The 24450-nt window shown below is 34.5% G+C and overlaps 1 protein-coding gene across 5 annotated transcripts in view; it reads right to left on the bottom strand.

The window, feature by feature from the left end:
- The window catches only part of LOC106876440 (uncharacterized), a 195197-nt gene that overhangs the window by 548 nt on the left and 170199 nt on the right, over positions 1-24450 (bottom strand). For all 5 annotated transcript variants that reach the window (XM_014924998.3, XM_089351494.1, XM_089351493.1 and 2 more), the window contains one exon: positions 1-4889. This exon is cut by the window's left edge and continues 548 nt beyond it. In XM_014924998.3, coding sequence (XP_014780484.1) covers positions 2026-4830 — 2805 coding nt within the window. In that variant the 5' untranslated portion in view covers positions 4831-4889 and the 3' untranslated portion in view covers positions 1-2025. The remainder of the gene's footprint in view (positions 4890-24450) is intronic.

The raw sequence follows: 24450 nt of genomic DNA, 5'->3' as shown, positions 1-24450 counted from the left end.
TTAGTCTATGCAACTGATCAAACTAACTACTGGTGCTTATTCTAATGATCCTAAATAAATGAGAGCAAACTCAAAGCCCAGGTGAGATTTGAACCTAGAGTGTAAAAGATTGAAACTAAACTTTGAAGTATTTAATTTGCGTCTTCTACTGTTTTGCTGACTCTACAACTTTTGTGGGACAAAGAAAGGGTTAGATATATGTAAATATATATGAAAATAAAAATTAAAACATGTATGTGTGATGAATTCAAAAAAAAGCTATGTTCAGCCACTTAGAATAAAATGCTCAAAGACAAGTCTGAGAGTTACAAATATTTAATCCTTAATCTGACAAAATATATTCTGTTTTACCTTTGGCCATGGGGCAAAACAGTGTCTTTTGAACTAATGATTCAAGTTCAAAAAGAAGTTATGCCCGGCCACTTAGAATAAAATTAATACTCAAAGATATGTCTGAGAATGAATAAAAATATTTAATCCATAATTGTTAATCTGACAAGATATATTCAACACCCAATGAGACACAGGCAAAATAGAATATATTTTGTCTAACAATTATAGATTAAATTATATATATATATATGTGTATATATATAGTGCGCGTGCGCACACACACAATGATACCTTTATATTTTATATACATGTGCACATGTATATTTCTATATATGTGTATCAGTGTATTTTTAATTCTGTTAGTAGTTGTTGACACTTATGTTGAAGAGTCTGAAGTTTGTAAGATATTCTAAGAGTAAACAAAGAGATTGGTTTTAAAAAGATTTAATTTTAAATAAAAGTTAATGTGTGTGTGTGATACTATCAAAAATCATTTCTGTGATATTTGTAAAAGACAGTTCTGGTATGAACAAAGAAAAAAACTTAATAAATTCCCTTCCACAGTCATGAAGAGAAAGAAATTAAGAATGGAAATAAGATTAAATAAAAACAGAAAAATCACATAGAGTAAGTATAAAACATAGTTCACAGAGGTAGTTTTCAGAACAAGCAATCAATAAGTGGTTTGTGCTTTTGTTCATTTAATTTAGAATTCTCCCTGCCAATTAAATGGTAACTAGTTACAGTGCAATGGTGTACACTGCACAGTTGACCACCACCAACACCTCCACTATAGGTTATTGTTACAGACACAATACTGTACATCCCAAGTGTTACTTAAATAAATAGAATTGCAGTAAAGAAGAGAGTACAGAAATAAAAGGAAAGTAAGAGTTAGGAGGAGGGGAAGGAAGAGGAAAAAAGAGTTTGTTGGGGGGGGGGGGGAGAAAAATATAAAAAGGGGGAGGGGGGTTGTAAAAAAAATAATAAGGGTAGGGAACCAATATGTTTGCAGACAAATTATCCCTGAATCCTTTCTGCCTTAACTAAATAAAGTCAAGCTACAGTGACCAATTTCTGAGATCTGTCCTAGTGAAAGATCTGATAATCAAAGATGTCGATCACAGCTGTGCAGATTGCAGAGAAATAGTCAAAACAGTGAAAGAGAGATGTCGATGCATGTGAAGAGTGAAGAAGGAAAGATCTCTTTTATATATATATATTTATATATATATATAGCAACTGGATTATATAATACAAAATGAATAATGACATTTTTCATAAAACCTTAGCCAAAAATTTGTAATTAGTTATCAGCTTTCTAATTAAGCCAAAATAGTCCCCCAACTTGCTTAACATGTTTTAGCAAAATTATGATGAAAAAATGTTTATGTATATGTATGACTGTATGTGCATGCATGGATATATGAGTGTGTCTATGTTTATATGCAAACACACACGCACATATATATATATATACATGCACACAAACATACACAAACTAATATGTTAGATTAAAAAATATATATATGTATAAACAAAAAAAAAAAAAAACTAAAAAAAAAAATTATTTTCTTTCCATTTTTCTTATTCTATGCTTCATCTAGAATAGACGAAAAATGTGTCGAGGTAGGATGTGCCAACATTATTGCAATAGCATGCATCAAAATAAAAACTTAAGAGCTAGCCTTCCTACTTTAAATGTTCTGAAATATGCAAACTAAAGTATATCCTATCATGACAGTCTTCGTTACAGACTGGACAAAGATAGGGCCGGCTCTCATCTTTAACATGCAGCTTTTGATGGATGCGATACATGGCATATTCCTTGAAGTAGCATTCACAGTATTCACAGACAAACATACGTCCAGTTGTGAGCAAAGAAGAAACTGTTTCTCCATTGAACGAGCTTCCTATTTTGTCAAATTTCACCGGTGATGTCCCATTTGACACTGTAACTGGACTATAACGTAAGCTGCTCTCCTGTTTAATCAAACGGGATGCTGGCAAGTGAGCGCCATACATGTTGGCCTGGACGTTATCTTCAATTGTACGGCTACAATCACACAAATTAGTTTGAGCTTCGAAATCACGATATTCAGCTTTGGGTTGAGAGACCTTATAAGCAGAATGCTTGGTTGGCAGTAGTTCACTGTTGTTTATTTGTAAAAGTAATGGAGTGGACATTTTGCTTTCCAAAGTGGAAGATATGCTTGTAGATGAAGAGGTAGGCCGCTGCAGGTTCCAGGATGTCCTCAGCACGTCTGAGCTTTGATACTGCACATCAGGTTTGTTTTTTATGCTGAGATTGAGGGCAGTGAGTGGAGGAGAGTTTGGGGAGTATGAGGTAACGGAAGAAGTGGGTTGGATGACTGCTGAGGTAGCTAAAGGTGAATGGTATGTATGTTGAGTTGCTGAGTGTTTGTAGTTTAGGTATATACTGCCGTTGGCTATAGATTGAGGTATGGCGGATTCGGCTGAATGTGAATCATAGTTCTGACGGTTTGGGTCAGAACTATCTGGAATGACCCCTATTTGAGAAGCATAGTTCGTTTTACTAGAGTGTAGGGATGAAGCAGCAGCAGCAGCCACTTTTTTGGCTAGATTACTGGCACTGAACGCTTGTGACTGTGATATTCCAGAGTTTGAAAACAGGTCCCATATTGATGTAGCCATGATGCCATGCTTACGAGCATGCCTTCGAAGCGTAGACCCTCGAGTAAATTTTGCATCACAGACACAGCACTGATATGGTTTAATTCCAGCATGAAGTTTCAGATGAGATTTCATGTTATTTTTATATCCAAATCTTTTCCCACAGATCGGACACTCAAATGGTTTTAAGCCAGCATGTACCTTTATATGGTATTTGAGCAAGTAAGGTCGTGTGAACTCCTTACCACAATCATTGCATTTCACCTTAGCTTTAGCATCATCTTCCTCTCCTGTATTTGGTGCTACAGTAGTCTTACCACTGTCATCTGGCAGTTTGTTGTTGCTAGTTTGGCTGGCAGATCCAGAATCACTTGGTGGATCAGCCTCCTTTTTAAGTGATTCCGGATTATCCTGCTGTTCTGCAGCTTTGGGTGTAGTTGAAGAAAAGCTGGTTATGCCAGTTGCTGTAGGTTCCATTTGGGTGCTGTTGTTGTTGTCTTTAGCAGCAAAAGCATCAAAAGATTCATGTTTCTGAGTGTGGAATTTGAGACTGCTTAAAGACTCACACACCTTTCCACAATCTGTACAGATACAAGGACCTCGAGAATGCCGGCGCTGCTCATGCAGTTTCAGGCTATAGTTTCGAGTAAATGAGGACCCACACGCAATACACATAAATGGCTTTTCCCCAAGATGAGAACGTTCATGACGGATTCTCATTGCTGATTTCGTAAATCGCTGACCACAGAAGCGGCAAGTATATGGCCTAAATTTAGTATGTAATTGCTCATGCATTTGAAGCTGTTTCTGGGTATCAAACAGCTTGCCACACAAGCCGCATCGATGTTTGTTTATCATTTTAGATACTCTTCGCTCAATTCTAAAAGCTGATGAATGGGAAGCTCCCTGAGTTGACTGTTGTAAACGTGAAGATTTATGAGGACGAGCTGACAAAGAGGTTGCATTACCTTGCAACATTTGGTCCAAATGTGTTGAAGAATGGTTTTTGTATATACTGGTTTCTGAACCATCATTTTTTGGGACATCTGTCTCTGTTTTCTCAATTCTAATCGTTCTAAGAGAATCACTCTCCAAATTGGAGTGTGATTCAACATTTCCTGCCTGATCATACCTAGGTGTAGATGTAATGACAGATTCACCATTTACATCTTTGTTACTGCTACTGGATTGGGACGGAAAGTTTACCAATGGCTTTGAAGATTCCTGTTTATTACTGTCAGAATTTACATATGGGTTATTTTCAGATGAACCTGTCCGTGGTGTTGAAGTCCTAACATACATATTGAGAAACTCAGAAGGTTCTTGTTTAACAAAGACACTTTCCAAATTGGCCTGGTCAAATGACCGTCTTCGATTTGTGACAGGCTGCTTTGAAAGTTCATCTTCAACTCCAGCACGACAAGAATCAGAAGCCGGGCTAATTGAATTGGTGAGTGACGCTGGGCTTTGTGATCCAATTGCATAAAACTTGTGATCGGTTGAAGCAGTTGCTCCATTATCAACAGGTTGTTCATTCTGTTCCACTAAACTACCAGCAGCACGTAGAAGTGGACATCGCTTTTCGTGATAGCGTCTCGTTGTCGACCTGGTGAAAGATTTTCCACAGTAACAACATACCCGTGATTTTCGGGGAAAACTCTTTCTTGAATAATTATAAACACTGCCACTATAGCCATAATCGGGCATAGCAACACCACTGATTCCATAAGGAAAGGATTCACCACCATATGAGACTCGCTTCTGGACAGTTGGACTATCATCTGAAATCATGGAGGTGTTCAGGAAACTTTTGTGAAAGGCACTAGAACCTGGTAAATCCATTTCACAGGAGGATGACCCCTAGTCACAAGAACAATATTATCATAAGTAACCATTCAGTTCTGAAAAATATAGAAAAAAAAACGTAAAAGAAAATTAATTTCAACTTCAATGCATCATATAATAATAACAATAACAATAATTTGTACATAAATATTTTCATTTTAGAGCGTTAATAATGAAATCAATGTAAATGTTTTAAATCTTTGCCTTTCAATGTTTCTATTACAGGTGCAAATATTACACTTAGAAGCACTTGCATTTCATCACATTTTTGTAGATCTAAATCTTCCCATGATGGTGATAATGATAAAAACTATATTAGTCTTTCTACAAAACAATGAGCTGGTAAAGGGCACCAGTCTCTTTGTTTGATATGCTTGCCAATAGGCATTCTACCATGACTATTAGGGGTTAGAAACTTTAGAACTTTACATTTGCAATCATCATAAGACAAATTTTTCCTACATCTTTATAAAACCTATACCTACACCTAGGGTCTTCTTAGTCAACACACCTTATTAAAATTAGCTTATTCAACTGAAGGATTATTCCCACCTCAGATTATGAAGCTTCCCATATGAACTAAACAAATTAAAATATTTAAAAAAAACCTGGCACTTCTCACAAATATATTACAACACCATCCATTTCAATGATAAAGTAATCACAAGAAACAGCACTAAATTCTGTCGATAACACTACTATGGTAAAGAACAATATAAAAACAATGTTTTAGTGTGATTGGTTTCTGAAGAAACATAATTGAGATGATTACATTTGTCAACTTCCCACAACATCAAATGCACCGATTCCAAATCCTTTTACCGAAATTATATATACTCTTAAGGAAGTGAGCTGGCAGAATTGTTAACACACTGGGCAAAAATGCTTAGCAACATTTCATGTCTTTACTGTCTGGTTTCCCTTCACTCGAAATTGCTGACCTTGTGCCAAAATTACATAAACTCTTTGTAATATCAGATTGATCTTAGTCAAGTCAAAGATAGGCTGAATGGGTAAGGTATTGTTCAACCAACTGATAAGTTGTGACTTCAAATCTACTACAAGTACATTGCCACAATTCATCCAGTTGTTTGGAAATAGATACCAGGTCCCGAGAATATTCTTTGTGACCAGCATCCTATTCATTCTATAGCACTTTCAAGAAGTACCTATCAATATTTGTCAGTGAACAATAGTACAATTGTGATACTCAGTTTTAGGTTATATATACAATACCCAAGCAATTCCCATTTAAGTTGGAATAAGTCTATTATAGTCAAAGGAGGAATGGTGGTGAAACAGAGGATAGACAGAAGCTCCTTTGTCCATCATTGGATCCATGGTCAATTTTTTCCTGGCCTGTTTGTAAAAAGGAAGAGGTCATAGTTGAATGACACTAACCTTAATAAATTGCTAATACTTGAAAGAACGCCTGTCTCACCCCCATCAAACAAACTCCCCTAGTATGGGGGGAAACTACCATTGACATTTCTTAAACTATAAAATATTATTGATTTAGTTTGGTCTCTGCAGATATGACATGGCACAACACTTTGGTGGTAATTATCTCACCAGTAATGAATTGTTGATTACTAATTATCGTTTCCATCAAGACAAATCATGCAACATTAAACACAGATCTAAGCAAGAATCATAAACTAGGGTTAATCTTACTTTCTTAGCATTCCTCACTACATTAACCTGAGCTCTAAATGTTGAAACACTACTACTATCATCATTATCATCATCATTTAGAGTCTGCCTTCCATGCTACCATGGGAGGGACAGTTTCACAAAAGCCGGCCAAGCAGAAGCCTGCACCAGACTTTAGTTTTAGTACTGTGCAAGTTGGCATCAATGTCTAACTTTAGCAGTTTGTATTCTTTATAGTTTCTGTGATAATGTATGTGGTCATAGTAATGATGTTTGAACATCTGATTAAGTGTGTAGTCAGCAATCAAAAACTATAAAACCTCAGTAACTATTTCAAAATAGTTGTTGCGCTGTATTCTATCAATTGACAAGCAGTTCAATACAGAGATCCAGCCTGCTATACAAGATGTTAATTGAAATTCCCTAAATTTAGAAAAAGCTCTAAAGTAGCCTGGACAGATATATGCTTAACCCTTTAGTATTCAGATTATAATATTTATTTATATATAATACTTATTTATTACCTTCGCCTTAGTGAAGGCGGAGGCATTATTTTTAGTTGTGTTTGTTTGTGGATAAGATATCTCAAGAACCGTTGGATGGATTTGGATGAAACTTTCAGGGATGTTTGGTCTCATAACTGGCATGAGCTGATTAGATTTTGGGATCAATTCGGTACCAGACAAAGATTCTGGATTATTTTTCCTGTTCTTTTCAAATAATTTTTGAAAGCAGTCAGGTTCATTTTTAGTATTCTCATTTGTGAGAGCAGTTGAGTTTATTTCAGATATTCCCATTTTAAAAATCATCTCTAGCTAATCGTTGAGAAGACGTTGGTGTGGCCTTGGTGGAGGTTTGCACTCTCTGAGTGCTCTAGTTCATATTGTTTTGAATTAATCCTGCATTTTCTTGTAGCTTCAAGAGTTTGATGATGTGGTAATTTATTTTTAGAATGACATTATAGAGTAGGTGTGAGGGGCCAGATCTGACTAGTTTGAACATAAAGCAGGAAGAATATTTTGGTTGGATATTGCCAGTTTAAAAGCTAATGGACTAAACTATATAACTGCCATGTCATAACACAACACAGCTTTAACATTTCTTTTTATTTAAAGGCATTATGTATTCATGTTATTTATACAAACAATACTTGGGGGGAAAATTTAGCAGCATATATTTCATTTATATACTCTCTCAGTATGTGCAGATTTGTCAAGCTGTCCACTACACAGAGAAAGCTATTTTCTTTATTGATTGTACTAATGTTAGTTGGAATCACAAACCTACTCATAAACAACTAGTTACTTGCCATAGCTTGATGACTTTACAAGCTAGTAGAATTGGGTGACCAGGTAGGAGCAGTGCATTTCTTGTAATTAGGAAACATCAAATCCATTGGACTTACTGAACCTACAGTTCAAGTAAGCACTGGTTAGCACTGACAACTAATTTCTAACTTAATTAGCCAGTAACTATTGAATCCAAAATGAAACAAGGGCCATAGGATTGATAATCCAAATCTGAGCGGTAGATGACATATTAAAACCTAATTTGACAATATTCATTTGATTCTTGTAATTACTAAGCTTGTAGTTCACTGAAGGCAATTATTACCCTTTGGTGCTTATGGTTATACCACAAATAAAATTCACCAGATAAATGACCATGAAATTTGATAATACAACCTATTTAAGAAAAACAGTAGTTCTGGTTTTAAAACAAAAAGTAGTGTTAGCTATTTAAATTCCATCTTTACTTTAAACAGCACTATTTAATTATCATGTAATTGACAAACTTAGATTTCAGCCAATATTATCCAAAGACACCATTAGATACTATTAAGTTAGCCGAAACCTTGTCTAATTCATTAGTGTCACTGTAAAACATCCAGATTAGAAACTTGACTGCTGATAAATTCTAATGCTTTTGTTTGAAAATTTAAAACATAATATTGTCAATCAACTAAGAAATATATCCACAGAAGAGCAGCTACAAAAAATAAATACAAGACCTACTCTCCTAGTTATGGCATTTGGTAGGCCTATTTTGCAGTCTTTATCCTTCCTATTGTCTAGCACAGTGATGGCATTTGAAAATTTTTATTTCTTTAATAACCCCGTTATTGGAGTATTGCATATTTTTATACATGTACTTTACTAGTTGCTGTGTAGTGGAACTGTACCTAAACCTGCCTGGTTGCAAAGGGAGTTTTTTTTTAACCACACAGCAATGCCTGAGCTATGTAAATTATTTTTAAACATTATATGCTGTTTCACTTAGTTTACATACAAATAAGACTTAATATTAGAAAATGCATGAGCACTTGTTTGGGAGTGACTACAGCCATGTTGAATTCTATTGGTTGATATTTTAAGTTATTGCTTTCATTTCGGACGTAGAAAGTTTACTACAGCAAACTACATTTTGGAAAAACAAGTTAACTATGCTGCTCATGAAGATCATTAATCATTAACATAACCTTATGTACCCTTATTTTTGAGTATTCTTTCTACCTTTAAACCCCACTCTATATAGTATTTCACATGAGATAAGTAGAATGCAAGAAATTGTTGAGGTGCAGTTAAAGCCACTTAGCTAAAAACTCTCACCAAAATGTCCCACAACCTAAATACCAAAGAAGAGAAGAGAGGGTGTTAACAAAAATAACTTTCAGTTGCTGCCATGCATCATGTCAGTAGCTTCATTTTCTAACAGATATCAGAGCCCAAAGGGCAAATTATTATGTATTAATACAGTAGAGATTTGGTTCATAATGAATGAAAAGAATTGAAATGTTGAAGGAAGAAAATGGAAAATAACAATGCATTTATGATTTCCAAGACCAATGAATTAACAATGGGCCATAAACTCAGCTCAAAGAGAAAATCATTGCATAAGTTTGATTGTAGTTTTATAGTTAAGATTGCTCCAGTAATTTTGAATAATTTTTAGGATGTCAGATGTCCAACTGCTCTATAAGTCAAATTCCATATGTTAATGGTGATTAAAAGAATCAGGCATGTGTTGCTGGTACTGAAGTAGCTATATATTTCCAAAAGACAACATAGTGCTCCAGCATGGCAAAAGCAAACTTTAAAAAAAAAAAGTGAATTAAAAGATTTGAACTCAATCTTTAGCCCAAAGCCCAACCTTGATCAGTATTTCCTAAATACCAAATTATCATGATACATTTTTTGATATTGTATTTGGGAGATAGAAAGAGAAAGAGAGAGAGCGAAAGCATATATGCATAAGCACGAGTCATTATAAAATATCAAGCTTACTATATTCCAAGGATCTCAACACGAACCTTTTATGAAATTATGGATATGACCTTCAGTTTGTTTTTGTTTCTTAAAATTTTTTTTTTTAATATTTCTTGCCAATTTCATTCCAGTAAGAAAGTACAATCTACATTGCCTTTCATGGTTTTGAATATTTCAATCCATTACCAATGCATTGTGAATTACCATCAAGTATTGGTACTATGATCATAAATAAAAGCATTAGCGCTAGTGATCTTCATAGCAAAATAATGAATGAAATAGTACTGGGTAACTAGTATGAACTCAAATGAAGGATAGGCATTTTGTTTAACCCTGTAGCATTCAGATTACCTTGTCAAATGTAATGCTTATCTATTCACATTTTTTGAATTAATCATGCATTATCTTGTTGCTTTGAGATTTTACTGATGGAATTGTTTACTTTTAGAATTACATTGCAGGGTAGGTGTGAAAGGCTGGATCAGGCTAATCTGAACATAAAACAGGTGAGACATTTAGGCCAGATATGGTTAGTTTAAATGCTAAAAGATTAAGCATACAAAGTGATAGCATGAATTTGTCAAAATACCAAATACATGGTCTACTGTGATAGCTTACTTGAAAAGCTAATGCTTAACAGATCAAAGTTTTTGTCACTCAACAATGAAAAAGTAAGTGCTTACAGGGAAACCTATGTAAAGTTATAACTAACAACAGCACAAAATGTTAAATTAATCTTCTAGATATCATCTGCATCTAAAATCATTCCAAGCTCCAAATAACCAAACCATCTGAAACTACACATCACAATGTTTATATAAAATTAAAAAATAAATTATGTAAAACAAAGCAAAATTTCATTGCTTTTATTTAAGAATTTCTGAAATTATGTTCCAATAAATAAAAAATTTACAACTATTCTACGTAATCTCACTAAATAATTTTTTAATTACAAACAAAAAAAGAAAGAAAATTAAATAATTCTATATTATCAAATGTGAAGAGATAGCAAATTTATATACTCTCCTACTTAATAACTGCTTAATTACCTTCAGTCTTGTTGCAGTTTAGTGAACTTAGAAATATAACCATGTGAAACTGCACAAAACTTGTAATTTAAAGTAAGGTAGGAAACGAGCATTGCATATGTCAATAGAACACTAGTATAAAGCAACACACAACCAGCAGTTCACTTATCATAGCTAATTTCTACCTTCCATCTAGCTGACGAATGTAGTAGGTAGGAGAGGGGTAGAAAACAAGCACAAGCTATCTTTATGCTGGGATATTACTAATCTAGCATGCACCAACAGTACTTATGCAGTCAAAAATAGCTATCAGAAAAGTGACACATTCTCTAAGCCATTGCATTAATTCACTCTAATATTCTACTTTCATCTTCTCAATTGCTGTGCTACTCTCTCTCTCTCTCTCTCTCCAACCAAAGTAGAATGGAGCACTTATTTTGCTTTTATGAGCTGAGCAAGCCATTAAGAATTAGCCAGTAATTCAGTAATAACCAAGCTAGTGAAATTAATCACCAAGTAAAATATTATTGTTATCACTAATGTATATATATATATATATATCTGTGTGTGTAAGAGAGAGAGGCATATGATTATTAAGATAGTAAGTAAAAGTATTGAGTCAAATTACATAAATTTTGCTCAATGAAAATCAGAACGAGAAGTATTACTCCAGATAGGGCAATCAATCATTCAACCAAAATTGATTAAAAAACAATAAACCAATAATAATTTGAATTAGCTTTTATTCGGCCAAATGAAAAGGCTAAGAGGATGGAAAACACACACACACATACACTTCCAGAAAATAAGTATCTTTTCTGCTAATTCAACTTACCACATTGATAGAGCAATTTCTCTTTCAAAGAACAGGTTTAATGTTTAATAGTTAGAAAAAAAAAAAACTATCAAGGTTATTGAGTGTAGCAAACCTTGGCTTAAAATAGCCACATGGATAAGAGGGTGGGGCAGGTGGTAAAGGGATAACTTTGCTTCTAATTATATATTGTGGAAAATGCTGTTTAAAATGGACAGATGAGATTGCTCTATTTTCATCCATTTGCATGGCCTTTGGTTTACCAAGAGTTGGTTTGAATTTATCTTAAGATGCAAAACTATTATGTTAAATAATGTTTTTACTTAGTGTAATAAGAAGCAAATAGTAAGAAGCAGAAAGAGGGTAGGGGTCAGACTCCCTAAAAATTGGTATATTTAGAGAGGATCCAACAACTGTCATGATAACTATGTTTTAACAGAAGATAATCCTACTATACAGGTTATGTCTTTATAGCCACCAATTCACTCTAGAAATACCAACATAGATCACAATATAAGAAGGTTCAATTTTTGTTCTTTGAGCACAACAAAGACTTTTCGATATTGTTTCACACACATACACACACACACCATTGCTAAAATTGGAAGGACAAGAATAAGAACCACTCAAACGTGAAGCTAGAAATCAGCCAGCCATAAAGCTAAAGTATACTATCTCCGATAACAACTTTCGCCTGTAACTCAATTTGTGAACATGTTCAATCTATGTTAAATATAAATAGAAATTGTTCAAATTCACTATAAAAACAAATCATGAGAAACATTTTAATATCAGTTATATCTATATACAATTCTACAATGTTCTGCTTTCTGATTCCCCCAATAATTTCTTAAAATGTATGCTGTCAACTATAAATGCCAATCCATTAGAACAGCTATTTCGCCATCTTACACATTACAATGCTTATTCATCGTTTACTTGTTTCTGGTCATTGGACTGCAGCCATGCTGGGGCACTGCCTTGAAGGGTTCCAATAAATAGAACCTAACCCTAACTCTAACCCACTACTTAATTCTTTTTCAAGTCTCATACTTATTCTATTGGTCTCTTTGCCAAACTGCTTAGTTGTGGGGACATAAACAAACCAACACTGGTTGTCAAGTGACAGCAGGGGACAAGCAGATGCAAAGACACACCCATATCTACAATACACTATATGCATGCATACATACACAAAAACAGGCCTCCACATACGTTTCAGTCCACCAAATTCACCATGGTGTACAGTAAGGCTGAACCCCAAACTACAGGCTTGCAAAGTGAGCTTCTTAACCACACAGCCATGTTTAGAAGAAAACAGAGACAAATATGATCTTTAAAATAAAGAAAAACATTCGGTAAAATATATTTTGCATACCTTTAAAGCTAAAGTGCCAGTCTCTCAAGAATATCATTCAAGTTATAGCGTATTCACACCAGCTGCAGTTAGTAATAAAGCTTAGTTATGAAAACTAGTAGTTCATATTCATATTTTATGTCTCATTGCAATACTTATTTTTAAAGTATCTTAAAGTATATATCACTTGCAAATAAGTCTCTTCTGGGAGAGTATCCACTTACAAAACAAAACTGTTTGTATGAAATTAAGCAGATAAACCAAGCCATTTAGTTTTAACGATTGTTCCTTTTCATTCTAATAACCAAAATTTAAGGCCTTCACACATGAAAAAAGGAGAACTGTGATGGTGCAGCATCCTCCCCAAAGCAATGGTGTTTAGTTTCATATTGCACCTCACAGAAATTATTACATTATGGTGGAGTTTGTCACACAATACAGGCTGGTTCTTTTATTAATGAAAGGCAGTGTTTTCCAAAGAGGGTTCCTTGAGAAAATTCTGAAATAAGCTGGCGCTTGATTTATTTTATAAACTTCAGGAGTTTGCTTGGCAACCCCATGGTTTTGGGTTCAGTTCTACAGTGCATCAAGTTAGGCATCTTTTACTATAGCTCTGTGAGTGAATTTGGTAGATGAAAACTATGTGGAAGCCCACTATATGTACGTGTGTCTTTGTGTCGTCCCCCACCTCCTCACAACTTGACAACAGGTGTTCTTGCAACACGAATTCATAAAATATTTACCATTTTCAAAATATTACAAGTTATGTGGTTAGAAGGCTCCAAGACAAAATAAGTTTGGAAGCAAAGCTATTAGTGTGGAGGTTTTTTAAAAATTTTACTGCTTCTATATCGATTAGGTTTTGTCACTTAGATTCCATCCTATTATATCATAGAGGTATGGTCTCCAATTAGATCTGCTGGCTACAATTAAGATTCTTACAAAAAAGCCATTTTCATTTCCTACCCCTCAAATGATGTTTAAACCAATTAGCATTTAAATTGGCCACCTCCAACCAAAATGTTGTACCTGTTTTATGTTCAAACCAGCTAAATCTGGCTTCACATACCGACCATACAATGTCATTCTAAAGATAAACAATCACATCATCAAAATCTAGAAGCCATGAGATAATGCATGATCAATTTAAAACAATGTGAATGAATACTAAATAAGGTAATCTGAATGCTAAAGGGTTAAAACTTAGTAACTCTATGCATTAAAAAATTTTTTTTATCTTTATATAATTATTGCCAAAACCAGGTTTTCAGCAGATAAATGATTAAATATTTTGTTACCATATTTCTGTTGAATACAAATGGTGATTACTAAGCTAGTGTTTGGAACATCAATTAACATGAAATTTTGGCATGAGACTTTAACTTAGATCACTTTAAAACAAGGTTGTATCATAGAATCAGGAGCAGTCTCAGACAGGTTAGTATCAAAAAGGTTAAAGCCATGTTGGCAATAGCCATACTTTTGATATTCAAAGTGTTTAGGCTTAGTTTGCTATGGATTTATTAAAATTTACACTTTCTCTCCTGTGTTTTACTGAATGATATATATAAAAATAAGGTTGTGTGATTGGAAAAATTACTTAACATGCAGCAAATTTATGGGTTGTTTTTCACTATATTACCTACAATTTTTATGAATACTAATCTGCCAACTGAAGGAGCTTCTTATATGGTAACTTGATATTTTCAGGTAGAAGCCAGCTCTCTCTCTCAAATCATCTGCTTTATAAAATGGAAGGACATTCTGGACAATGTAAACTGGATAGATAAGATGATTATGGCTGAGCTTGGACTAAACATCAACAAATCATCACAAAATTCAAACCTTTTTAAAATTAATGTGAAAATTTCCTTTGTAGCAATTTTTTTTAAAAACAAATATTTTCCAGAGATGTATAGGTACAGGTGTAGTTGTGTGGTCTTGGGTTCAGTAGAACACTATGTCTAGCCATGGGAAAATATTACCGTACTTAGAAACAAGAAGGCATCTAACTGTAGAAAATATGCCTCAACTAAGTCCATCTGACCCATGCAAGCATGGAAAAGTGTATGTTAAATGATGATGATGTTTGTCTAAGTGTTTTGAGGCAACCAAACGTACCAGCTCACCAAAAAAATGGAGCATTTAATTTTAGTGCAGGATTTGTAGAACGCGTATTGAATATTCCATCAGCAGTGATACAAAGATACAAATTACCTGGCAGACAGTTAGAGTAATATGTTTAAGTGTTCAAAGAGAAATTTAATTAATCAACAGTCTATGATGGTTTTATATAAATAGCACAATTCCTGCATTATTTACCATACATTGACAGCCACACACAACCTTCATGAATAAATATTAAATATATCAAAGCATACACTGCCTCAACTCAGAAATAGCACACAATTTAAAACCATATTAACGAGTCTATTTTATCAGCTTTCACTGTAGTTTATAACAAAAATGGCACTCCTAGGACAAGACTTGCTCTGCAAGACCAGAAAATCTATTTAGTCTCAGGAATAAATAATATACTCACTCTAGGGTATAGATATACTCCTCATCAGGGTTATCATCACCATCATCATTTAATGTCCATTTTCCATGCTAGCATGGATTGGACGGTTTAACAGGGTTTTTATAGCTGGAGGCCCTTCCTAACACCAACCACCTTACAGAGTGAACTGAGTGCTTTTTACATGGCACCAATGCTGGCAATGCGTTTTTAGTATGGTCTTCACAGATAGATGCCATTCCAAATGCCAACCATTTTACAATGTGGTCCTGTGTATATATACACATACCTTCTGGACTATTACTTCATTAGTTATCAATCAATACTCAACCACAAACACACTTTGGCTGCAACCACCGTGTCTTATACTGCCCCTCTAAACTTGCCAACTCTGTACTTTACCTAATTCCTCTTCTACTATAATACCTGCATAAGCAATTTTTAATCAGGGTCTTCTACTATAACCCTGAGCCAACCAAAACTTTTTGAGTAGATCTGGTAGACAGAAAGTGAAAGAAACCTTTTTTTGTCTCCTTGTCTTGACTTAAGCAGTGTCCTTCATTTCCAATCTTCAAAAAAAAAAAGTCTGGTCATAGAGAAATATTACTTCACTTAGAAGCAAGTGAGGGTTGGTGAGAGGAAAATCTTCAAATTGTCTGACCCTTGTGAGCACCTAAAAGTGGATGAGGATGATGATGATGTTCATGTACTAATAGACATTAGTATGCTTAGTTATAATAGTTGTCTGAATGGCTGTCTTATGGTTTTTGTTTTATTATTGGATTGCTCTCGAAGAAGGGTTCGTGCCAATACCTTGTGCAAGGTTTCCAAATCAAGCCAGCCCAATGCTGTTAACATTCTGCTTGAAATGCTGCAGGAAAAATGTGCAAAGAGAAAATTTGAGATGGATGATGATCTGGGAAAGGGGGATTCAATGTAATGGCAAATATGAGGGTCTGAAAAGGAGTTGATAGATTATGGCTGATGAAAGGGAGAGCTTGAGTAAAGGCAGCAGGGGAGTAAAAATAACTGAAGTAATACAGGTCATCATCAACTTTATGTCGATTGCCGTACCAGCTCCCGGCAGCAATAATAGATAGTCCAGTTGAAATTTATTGGGGTTAATTTCTTAGAAATTAACCAGTCTACGGATGATGTCAGCTAACAAATGTTTTTCCTGTGCTTGGTTATTGATCGCTACTCTGTTGGATGACTATCCTGTTGCAGACACATCAGGGCAACCTTGTATTTGTTTATAAGACGACTGCTTGACACTTTGATATTTTTGACTAACGCCAGCACAATAGTATAATACAGAATGCGGTGTGACTTTTAACTGAGAATGTACCTTAAGAATGTACAAATATAAAACAAAGCTACATAGGTCTAGAGACCAACTTATGACCAGTCAGTCAGAACCAATTGTGGTCTTCAAATTTACAAAAATTATTCCCAGAATAAATATATAAAGTCATACAAATGTTTATTTACATCACATGTGATCCTACTTTTGAGACTCTAAAATGATGAAAGATGGGTATATTTCAATGTTTCATCATTCTATTTTATTTTTTATTTGCAATATAAACACTGCAAGACCATGTGGCCAAGAAGTTTGCTCTGTAGTTGCATGGTCCCAGCAGCACCTTGGGAAGGTATCTCCTACAATAGTTTTAGGTCAACCAATACCGCATGAGTGAATATGGTAATGGAAACTGTTCAGAAACCCAATATATCATCATTTAACATCCATGCTCTAAGCTGACCTGGGCTTGATAAGATCTGACTGGCCAGAGGACTGCATTGAGCTCCAATGTCATGTGTGTGTGTGTGTGTGAATACACACACACATATATATGTGTATGTATACACACATGCATAATTACATACATACATACAAGTGTAGGTTTATTTAACTATAAATTTGCATTCTGGTGCTTCAATAAGTGCCAGACTTAGAAAATATATATTGAGGTTGAACTGAATTTCTAAGAAACCCTTCAAAGTGGTGACCCAGAATGGCTGCAGTCCAATGACTGAAACAAGTAAAGAATATATATATAGTTGTATGTGAATGAAGGAATTTAATTATAGACAATCCTTGCCTATAAATAATATTATAAAAATAGCATAAAACCATAGTAAAATGGCTTAATTCCCCTTAAAACGGCAAAATGTGAAGCAAAACAAAAATTTTATGATTATTTTCATTAATAACTAAAGTGTTAATGTTGGTTAATAATAAAAGCCATATTATATACCTGCTTGCACAAATACTAGTGAGCTATTTTTGAATTGCTGTATTTCTGGTGAAGATTAAAAAAAAAAAGAAAAAGAAAAATGCTTCCTCTCCTCTGTATGTGTGGTAAACGTGCACGCACACGTGTGTGTAAACTTAGTTGCTGCCAAAAAACAACTCCTTCCTACTGCAAAAAAAAAGTTTGTGTTATATTCATAGAATGTGATTCTTGTATTTGGAAGGGCACCATTAGGGATGTGATTCATTATCAGCTGGCTCTACAAACAGCAGCAGTAGCAGCAACTATCTGAAATCAAGCTTTCTTTCTAGTTGTGCTGCTGGCGTTTTTCTTCGTTTATTAAACAACTATACCATACCATACCATACAAGTTAACATGTAAAGGGCAACACTGCAGTAATTTCGCACCCAACCATGGTATTATTGTAAATTTGGATACAATAAAAACTGGGTAGCAAAGAACACACAACTCAGGCACAAATGAAAGAATTGTTATTAATAATGAGTGGAATTATCTATGAAATATTTGATATTTTATTATTACTGGAATTAGATCCTTTTAAACTCATTTGTTACCATATTTCTGTTAAAATAGACTGCCTTTCTTTCAGTAAGTTTTGAAAACAATGAATTTATTGAAATAACTTTGTCATTATTAATCTGATGTTTGGAAAATAAAATTAACATGTAATTTTAATTGGATCACTTTAAAATAGGGAATTTGTACCACAGAACTAGGGGCAATCTCAGATGGGCTGATATTGAAAGATTAACTCTAGTATTACTGACTAATCCCAAGTAATAAAGTAGAACTGGAAGAAACTAGTGATGTTCTGCCTCAGCAAAAAGTAATACAAAATAGTTCAAACAGTGGAATATCATTTATACATGATGAGAGGCTTTCATGTTTTGGATATTTATCTTTCTTTGGAGAGGGAGAAAAAAAAATGAAGGTTTTTGATATTGAGGAATGAAAAGGAGAGAGAGAAGATCGAGCTGGTGTAAGTAGTAAAAGAGATGTGAGAACATGTGGAAATTGTACGAGTGATCAAAATAGTAGCAGAGAGATACAGATTAATTAAAATGGTAAGGACCAGCCAAATGAGGTGGGAGATGAGGAACAAAGGGACATATACATTGATAACCAATAATCCTAACCTGTAAAGAGGGGAGGAGCTGACAAGAATGGTTAAAACAATGAACTGATAACAGAATTGGTAAAAGAATTAAGTAGTTGGTGGGCTGTAGGAAGTGAAATTGTTAGATGTTGTCAGAATTGTTTAAAAACAAAATTACACAGAAAAGTTTAGCAGTCTATGATAAGAGCTAGCAGAGTGGAGAAAGGGTTGCAGTTATAAAAATAGAATAGTTAGACGGTGCAATATCAACAACACAAACACACACATTATACAGGTACGCCATTAATTTTTCAGCACTCTTGGTTTCAGACCTTTGCTGGATTATCTGTTTTGCAGGATTAAAAAAAAGCAAGTAGTAGAAGTAGTGGTAATTTGGAGTAAATTCCTAGCAGGTTGCTTTCACATTATTAAGAACTTTTTTGCTAGAAACACTCTTCCAGCCATTCAACTATAAGGTGAAGGTGTAAATGTTTCAAACAAAATCTAATGCCTCTCTTCAAACATAACTAAAGGGCATAGATTTACCTTTTCCTCTTTCATGCTTAGTAAGTTATCAAATAATTTGCTCTTCACTAAAAGAGAAGGTCCTAAAAGGATTAGATTTAGTTTTAAAATTTTGCCTCTCCATACTATTATAGTCAGATGTAGGGAGAGTGTTTCTGGTCCATGATACGTCACTAGTGATTAAAGAAATGTGTGTCAAGAAGATTTGGCGGTGAAAAAAGCTAATTGGTTGCTGGAAATTTAAGTGTCCTCACATAATTATGTCACAATTAAAAGAGGTATCATATCATCATCATCATCATCAGCTAGAAAGCAGGAGGTCGACCTCTGTGTGTGTGTGTGTGTGCATGCATGCATAACATGTAGACATATCTGCATTTCTTTAGACTTACTGTGAAAAATATAAATAAGTACATTTGAATGTAGTTTTTGTACAGAGAAAGATTATTGGGATTATCTTTAACCTTTTTGCATTTAAACTGGCCATGTAAGCTCCAAATATTCTGTTTTATGTTCAAACCAACTAGCTCTCATCTCTCACACTTACCCTACAATGTCATTCTAAAAATAAACAATCACATCATTTTGAAGCTTTGAGATAAAGCATGATTAATTCGAAAACAATGTGAATAAATAAGCATTACATATAACAGAGTAATCTGAATGCTAAATGGCAAGGATTTTTCAGAGATGAACAAGTCTGGCTACTGATTTGATCTGAGATTGTGTTGAAAGTAAGTGTAGTGGAACTGTAGCAGCAACCAGGCCACAGTGAGTGAAAAAAAAATTTTTGACACCGAATAATAAATGTTTAAGTGAAAATAAAAGTTTTTGTGTGTCTTTGAACGGCTAATATGTATCTTCATACTGTAATTGCTCGCAAGATTATTTAACCATTAGAAGAGTAATTCTCATGGTTGACAAAACATCAGGGTATGTCCCCACTGATGATCTATGAAACAACTCATAAAAACAATCCCAATTATTTTTCTGTGAGCAGAGAGAACATTCAAATGTAGTTACATTGTTTACCTTTTCACATTGAAAGTTTTGGAAAAGGAGTGGCTGTGTGGTAAGTAGTTTGCTTCCCAACCACTTGGTTCTGGGTTCAGTCTCTTCTGCTATAGCCTCAGGGCCAACCAAAGCCTTGTGAGGGAATTTGGTAGACAGAAACTGAAAGCCTGTCATATATGTGTGTGTGTCCTCCCTACCATCGCTTGACAACCGATGTTGGTGTGTTTATGCCCCTGTGACTTAGTGGTTTGGCAAAGGGGACCGATAGATAAGCTAACAAAGAATAAGTTCTGGAATCGATTTGTTCAACTAAAAAGGCAGTACACCAGTATGGCCACAGTCAAATGACAAACTAATAAAAGAATACATCTACTGTATATATGCTATGTTGATGCGTAAATATTTGTTATTTAAATATGCACACATACAGACATGTGCATAAACTACATACATCCTGAAACAACCTTACAATTTCTCAATGAATTTTGACCAAAATTATTGGAGATGTATAAAAAGGAGTGGAACATCTCTCAGACAATATCTGTACATTTTGAAATATGTATGCTTAGCTGGACACGCCCACATAGTGACACATATACCTTTGAGTTCAATAAATTATCATAACAGCAATATCAAATAGTTTATACCCATAATTACATATAAACTGCCTTTCTCTTTCTAGGTTTTCAACAAACATTTCATTACAAATAAGATTCACTTTCTGCCACTAAATGCTAAAATCGAAACTTGGGGGCCAATTATATACATACTTTTGATGATGAAAAAGGTGTAGTAAACAGAATGGAAGCATTTGAAAGTGCTTGGTTACAAGAGAAGCTTAATGTTTTAAAGGTTACACATATTTTTGTCCCTTTTAAAGGAGAGGATTAGCAAAGATAATGATAGTAAGAGGGTCCAGAGGAAAGGAAATGACAGTTGCAGAGGCAAGTGTAGACATGTAAAGAGCTGTAGAAAAGTAAAACTCCTTAGGATAAAAGAGTTTCTGTTAAGAACCTGAAGATTTGAGTTCACTAATGATACAGGGTAACCTTATGCAAGGAAAATATGGTGCATTTCCTTAGACATGAAAAGAAAATCCAAGTTTTTACAACAAATCCAAAGGAGTCATAAAAACTGTGACAAAAAGGGCAGTGGTCCTTGTGTGAGAAGGATGAAAGAAATAAAAGTCAAGGTAGGAATGTGAATCAGTATTTTTATAGGGAACAAAAGTATTGGAAATGGTAAGGGTAAAATTATAAAGATGGATGGAAATAGTTGATGAAACAAATGAAGGCAAAGATTTTGTTTCTGGCTGAAGCAATGGTGCCATTACAGTCACTACTTAACAAGTGTAGAATTCAAGGGCAGATCCAATAAAATGAACAAAGATCTGAACCTCGAAAAGGTTGGTGTAATTAAGAGTATCTTAATCTCCATGGCCACCCCTGGTAGTTTGTTGTTTAATACTTATCAGAGAAAAGTGGAGCTGGGTCCAAGTAAAGGGTAGAGGAAAAGAAATACTTAAGAGCTCTTTATCACTGGGGATGAAAGTGTACAAGGATTTTATACCTATGGTGAATAAGAGTTGCACAGGTCTAGTGGGGTAGAAAGAGGAGTTACAAAAGTTAAGGGCATGATTGGTATACTTGGTGAGAGCAAAGGTTGATAGGAGTTTATCACTACAGAAAGAAGAAAGTTCAGTGGGACAATTAACTATAGGCAGAGATGAAGTGACCTGGATGGTTGGTTTGTGCAACTTAGGGAGAAAATAGATTGTAGAAGTAGGACTTACACTGATGGTGAGGGTTAGCTACAGTGGAAGGGAATGCAGAGAAAGAGATCACACACTTCAAAACCAGTACTTTTATAAGATAGCAGTTTCTGGGTTTTGAAGTGTGTGATCTTTAGGTAATCTATATTGCTAAGCTGACAGGATATTCTTCTGGTAAAGGGCAGTCTGCTAAGCAACTACAACACTACCATTGTTGGCTAGTTTGACTGTGAGGTCACTATGCATTTGAAGCTACTGAAGCATGTGGAGTTTATCAACAGTGACACTAAATCATTTTAAAAGCTTTATAAAAAGAATTAAATACATCCAAATTGTAACACTGCTACAGACACAAGTCATGAGACCATGTAGAGCAGCAATGTTTAACCCTTCCAATACCAACCTGCCTGAAACCGCCTCTGACTCTGTAATACAAATGTCTTGTTTTCAAAAGTTCTGAATTAAAATCTTCCACTAAACCAAATCTTCCACCTTAGTCACAATTTATGTTCCTAACACTAGCTTAATGGTAACCAAGTTATTTTACTAACTTCTTTGTTACATTTAAAATTAATTGAAGAAACACAGAGCATCTCAACAGAAATATGGTAACAAAAGGGTTAAGCCATCACTGTATTGCTTGACTTAGGACAACACATGGTATGAAAATGAAGATCAAACTCAGTTTGTTGGTAAATAAAGATTAGAACCTTTGCCTAGAAGGGAACATTCAGAAACCCACAAGAGTAAATTATCCCAATTCTTATATTGGCAACTATGCTTTTAGAAAATCCACCTCCTCTACTAATTAGGTCACTTATGTAATAAAGAGATATCAAATGAGAGCCTTCTGGAGGAATCTATTTCACATGTACTTGCACTGCTAACCACTTCTGAGATCCTACTTCACATCTTCTGTATTCATAGAACACCTTTTGACTCTAGATATTGATTTAACTGTAAGAACTAGGTCAGCACCTTCAAGTAGTTTCTTTCAGGCAGCTAGTCCTAAACTTCTGTTATGACCTGGAGGAATGTAGTAAGAGGGGTGAGAACCAAACTCTGACCTACACAAAACTGTATGCTAAATTCTTTGTTAAATTCATTTTTAATTCTAATTTTGATTGTGGCATCTATGCACATGGTTTGCACGGCTCTTTTAAACCAGTTACCAAGCTAAGATTTAAGTGGAAAAAATTCAGAGAGATGTTACCTCTGCTGGCAACAAAAGATTTTGCTCTCAGAGTGAAGAGAAGATTGTATGAGTACTAAGAGCAATTCTGCATGGTAGCAAAATGCGGAACTTCAGTAATGATATGCGACTACAAGAAAGAAACAAGCTGAACCTGTTCTGCTGGATGCATAATATCACTATGTATGATTGCCAGAGCACATATAAACGGAGAGAAAAATTGGATACAAGAGGAGTCAGATGTAATGTACATAAAAGACTTGTACAGGCATATGATATATATGAAAGATGTCAGTTATAAAAAGTACTGAGAATTTCAAGTGGATGGAATATGTAGAAGAGCAAGAACCAGGAAGAGATAAGAAATAACAAAATTACGTCATTGTTTCTGTGTATTTAAAAATAAACATTTAGAAGAATTAAAACAGAATATGGGGAATGAAAATTCAATATGGATGAAATAACTGACATAGAGGAAAGAAGTCAGAAATGTGAATGTAGGAGAAGATAGTCATTTGTAGAATGTGAGGAATTATATAATTGACAAAGAAAAGTCGTTGTTCAGAATCTTGGCACTTAAAACTTCAAAAATTTCTTTGAAGTTTAAGAAGCGAACCCCATATTTGTGGGTTATTGTTGTTGAAATCATCATCATCATCATCGTTTAACGTCTGCTTTCCATGCTAGCATGGGTTGGACGATTTGACTGAGGACTGGTGAAACCAGAAGGCTACACCAGGCTCCAATCTGATTTGGCAGAGTTTCTACAGCTGGATGCCCTTCCTAACGCCAACCACAGGTAAGAAAAATATTTTTGTGGGATGGTGTGGGAACCTGTTTGTCTGTGTATTTAAGCCTTACCTTTACTATATAAATACTTTCCTTAAACACAATAGCACTAACTAGTCTAAATGGCCAAAGATATTTTAATTATGAAAAAAAATATGCAGCTACTTTAAATTATGGGACAATTTTTAAAATGTTATGTATTGATAAACATGTATTGTAAATAAGGAGTTAATGTTTTGCATGTGACACGACTAAAGTATTAGCAACAAGTTTCTTTTATTAAACACTGCAACAGATTGCACTAGTGTTTACGG

The sequence above is a fragment of the Octopus bimaculoides genome, chromosome 4, assembly GCF_046866305.1.
Source record: "Octopus bimaculoides isolate indiv1 chromosome 4, ASM4686630v1, whole genome shotgun sequence".
Taxonomy (NCBI): Eukaryota; Metazoa; Mollusca; class Cephalopoda; order Octopoda; family Octopodidae; genus Octopus; species Octopus bimaculoides.
This window is presented reverse-complemented; position numbering and strand designations above follow the sequence as displayed.